The sequence below is a fragment of the Lolium perenne genome, chromosome 5, assembly GCF_019359855.2.
Source record: "Lolium perenne isolate Kyuss_39 chromosome 5, Kyuss_2.0, whole genome shotgun sequence".
NCBI lineage: Eukaryota > Viridiplantae > Streptophyta > Magnoliopsida > Poales > Poaceae > Lolium > Lolium perenne.
Genome location: NC_067248.2, coordinates 244,546,748 through 244,551,130, shown reverse-complemented (window position 1 = coordinate 244,551,130; position 4,383 = coordinate 244,546,748). Strand labels below are relative to the sequence as shown.

Here is a 4,383-nt window from a genome sequence, read left to right as displayed (position 1 = left end):
ATTTGTTCGCGATCTCTCCACCGTTCTTTGTTGGTCATATTTATTTCCACCAATTAATGGTAAAATCTACGGAGTCCGGTGAATCCCACATTCATGTTACCGCAAGATTTGCTGCCATGATGATAGCAAGTTAAATGTAAAATGTTGGCTATCTCTCAAAAATTCCGTTTGGTGGTCATATTGATCTCACTCAATTTATGATGAAATATGGCCATCATTTAATCGAGTGATCTTTGGCGCAAGAGACGATGGTGTCACGTGGTCCAAATGCAGCATATATATAGAGTGGGGTACAACTAAAATCCAAAGGTTGAGCACAATCAAAATCTTTGTATGAAGCCATACGGGTTTCAGTTTACACCAGGACAAGCGCTGCTCGCGCTCGGGCAGCCCCTCGTTGTTCATGGCGAGCCGAACCTTTTGCTGCCGTCCTAGCTGGATCTCTTCAGCATTTCATCGCGCGGGCCCACAGGAAATGGCATGGAGGCCGTTGTTATATAAGCGTCAACTCCCAGCAGCCCCCATCCATCAGTGATCACCCCCACCACGGACTACCAAAGCCCGCTGCCTCTCTCCTGCCCAACAAACTAACCAGAGGCCCGGCACAAACACTTGGCGCAGCCCGGGCAGCCATGGCAACCTGCCACTGCTCGGACTCACCGCAATGCCACCACCGCCCCCTGCTGGGATACCCCAAGCTGCAAGACCGCAAGAGGAAGACGGTGCCTGCTGCCGGCGGCGTTCTTGCTGAGGTGGCCTCCATCCTCTGCCTCACAGGCCCAATGGTTGGCGCCGGGATCCTCCTCTACCTGCGCTCCCTCGTGTCTATGCTATTTCTCGGTCGCCTCGGCGAGCTCCCTCTCGCCGGCGGCTCCCTCGCGCTCGGCTTCGCCAACATCACCGGCTACTCCGTGCTCTCCGGCCTCGCCGGCGGGATGGACCCCGTCTGCGGCCAGGCGTTCGGTGCGGGACGCACGGATCTCCTTCGCGCGGCACTCCGGCGCACCATCGTGCTGCTCCTCCTCGCTTCCGTCCCCATCTGCGTGCTCTGGGTCGCCATGCACCGCGTCCTCGTCGCCACCGGCCAGGACCCGGAGATCGCCTCCACGGCGTACGCCTACATCCTCTGCTCCCTCCCCGACCTCATCGTGCAGTCCTTCCTCCACCCGCTCCGCATTTACCTCCGCACGCAGTCCGTCACGCTCCCGCTCACCTACGCCGCCGCCGCCGCCGTCCTCCTCCACGTGCCCATCAACTTCCTACTCGTCGACGTCCTCGGCCTCGGCATCCGCGGCGTCGCGCTCGGCGCGGTCTGCACCAACCTCAATTTCCTGCTTTTCCTCGTCGCGTACGTCTGCTTCTTCGGAATGTACACCCATGATGACGGCGACAAGAAACCGTGCGCGGCGCCGGCGCCGGCCGAGGAGGAGTGCGCCAAGGAGTGGTGGAGCCTGGTCAGGCTGTCCGTGCACAGCTGCATGTCGGTCTGCTTGGAGTGGTGGTGGTACGAGATCATGGTGCTCCTCTGCGGCGTGCTCGCGGACCCAAAGGCGGCGGTGGCGACCATGGGGGTGCTGATACAGACCACGTCGCTCATATACATCTTCCCGCACTCCCTCGGCTGCGCGGTGTCCACGCGCGTGGGCCACGAGCTAGGCGCCGGGCGACCGGAGCGCGCGCGCCTTGTGGCACGCGTCGGGCTCGGCCTTGGAGCGGCGCTCGGCCTCGTGGCGTGCGCATTCGCGGTGTCCGTGCGGGGAGTGTGGGCGCGGATGTTCACGTCGGACGATGCAATCCTGCGGCTCACGGCCGCCGCGCTCCCGCTGCTGGGCCTGGCCGAGCTGGGCAATTGCCCGCAGACCACGGGGTGCGGCGTCCTGCGCGGCAGCGCGCGGCCTCAGAAGGCGGCGAGGATCAACGTCTGGGCGTTCTACGGCGTGGGCATGCCGGTGGCGCTGGCGCTGGCGTTCCGGCCGGTGCACCTGGACTTCCGCGGGATGTGGGGCGGCATGCTCGCCGCGCAGCTGGTCTGCGCCGCGCAGATGCTGCGCGCCGTGCTCGGCACCGACTGGGAGGAGCAGACGGAGCGCGCGCGCGAGCTCACCGGCGGCGGCGGCACCGCGGACGGCGACATTCTCGATGAAGCCGACGGGCACAAGAGAAAGCATGCAGAAGCCACCAAAGCAGGCGCCGACAACGCAATGCTCATGGTGGCCAGTTGTGTGTAGCGGACGATGGAGCAAGTCTCGATTCTTGGATCAACATTGAATCCTTGATTGATTCTTTTAGCTATAGGAATTTTTTCTCTAGTTTTGTAATCTTACTACTCAACTTTTTTGAGGGATTCCGAGCAAGGAATGAAAGCTGCAATCTCCTTATATTTTGGCCCTTTCCACCCTCTTTGAATTGAGGGTATGAAGAGCCGAGGGAGCCGGTGTACAAACAAATGTAGCCCCGCTAGCCTGTGTTGCCTTCAGATTTGACAGCAATGCAAAACAATCTCTTCATTTATTTCCATTGGCCTCAACTGGTCTCGAATAGGGAAACTAAATTTCCATATTAACCATGAGATTTACTCCCTCCGTTCTCTTTTAATTGACTCAGATTTAGTACAACTTTATACTAAATTTGAGTCAATTAAAAAAGAACGGAGGGAGTAGTTATTAATGCCGAATGGCTTAACTTTTCCTACTCCCGTGGCAAGCAGTAAGTGTTGTACTGGCCTTTGTCTCAGCTTATTTATCTTGGTCAAGCTCTATGTGTACCTAACAGAAGAAACAAAGCCACATTGCTTCTCTGTTGGTACCTTGTTTTCTTGGAAATTCTTGCTTTCTTTGGACAAGGCTGTCCCCCTTATACATGATGTGCATTCCCCTTACTGCTTACATGCTCTGTACAGATAAACTTCCAAATGTGTAAATATGCATTCTTTTAGGTAAATTTTACATTTAGAACTGGTATAGTACTGGAGTATGCACTATGGACTGGTGACTGCCTTTTGTTCCACGCGCCTGATTTGCACGGATTACTACTACCATGCAGTGCATGTTTTCGAAGTGTGGTTTTCAGGTGTTCCGGGAATTGGTAGAAGCAATATATTACTCCATCACTACCAGACTACCAGTACAGCATGCCAAGTGCCCATAGACAGTTCTGCAACTCATCCTGGGAACTTAAAACATTTGTTTTGAGATTCTAGTAGATTCAGTGCAATATAGATGCTTTGGTAAATTATGTGGACATTTCTTTTTGACGAAACAACAATTAGGGATCGTTTGATTCAAAGAAATGGCATAGAAATTTTATAGGATATTCATCCTTAATATTTTTTTCTATGTGCGTCGTTTGAATTGTAGGATTGAAATCCTTAGGTACGCACAATAACTTCTTCTATAGGATTGTTTTGCACTATGTTTTGGTGGAAACTTTTCATCCACCTAAAACACATGTTAAAATTTCTTTGTTTTCATGTGAGTCAATCGCTAGTTGATTTTTTTTTCATGCAAGTTCTAAATCTTGTAGGATTCTACTAGACATGACATTCTAATCCAGCGGTTTTCCTATTTCCGTGTTCTAAGAATCCTACAGATTGAACATGCTATTAATTTATTTTTGCCAACTAAAATGGTCCGAACAGTCTGAATTAGAAGGTAGTTTTAGATTGCGGCCTTGGAAAGAATTTTGAGCCATACAGTCTTGGTGGTAGTCTCCCCTTTGTAAAGAATCATTTATGTGTTTGTGCGTTTAGTTACCTCATTATCTGGTTGTATCCTATATTCTCTTGATTTACTATGCTAGATATAATTTAAAATAATTATAATAATGGAATACACTACTATGGTTGTATAATTTGGAAAATTCTAATAAAAGAACAATATCTTCTTACACCATGCGCTAACATCATTGTCAATCAACCCATACCCAAAACCCATTGCGCGAACCAAACCAACTTTTCCAGCAGAGAGAATAGATCCACACAGAGAGAATAGATCCACAAAAGGGGCATACCCAATTTTCAGAGGTTGGTGCACAAGAACGCATGTTATTATCCATCCCGAATGGTCCCACAATTGAATATTCTCTTGCCGTATTGCGGAAAAGTCTTCCCACGGTTGAGTCCACCGGATTCAGTGTGAGCCAATCAACGGAGAAAAACGAACACAATTGTACCCGGACAAACAGAACAAGGCTTCGCCAATAACACATACACGGTAACCAATCACGGGACACACCTCTACAAGTTATGACGTGTCCATCATAACGTATATGAACTTGGTGCTACAAGCACCCAACTTGATGATAACTTCCATATCCTACACCTCCTAATGACACAACCACATAAGACATGTGTCAACAATATATTACTCACAAATTCATCCAAAC

General features: G+C 50.9%; 1 protein-coding gene across 1 annotated transcript; it reads left to right on the top strand.

The window, feature by feature from the left end:
* The first annotated feature begins 542 nt into the window (after positions 1-542).
* On the top strand, positions 543-2,511 carry LOC127302513 (protein DETOXIFICATION 49-like). The gene has a single exon (XM_051332975.1). It carries the CDS (start codon positions 633-635, stop codon positions 2,226-2,228), a length of 1,596 nt encoding a protein of 531 aa, XP_051188935.1. The 5' UTR covers positions 543-632; the 3' UTR covers positions 2,229-2,511.
* The last annotated feature ends 1,872 nt before the right edge of the window (positions 2,512-4,383 follow it).

Bases quoted from the DNA above. Each gene is read 5' to 3' on its own strand.
- LOC127302513 (XM_051332975.1), top strand. From the start codon at position 633: ATGGCAACCTGCCACTGCTCGGACTCACCGCAATGCCACCACCGCCCC.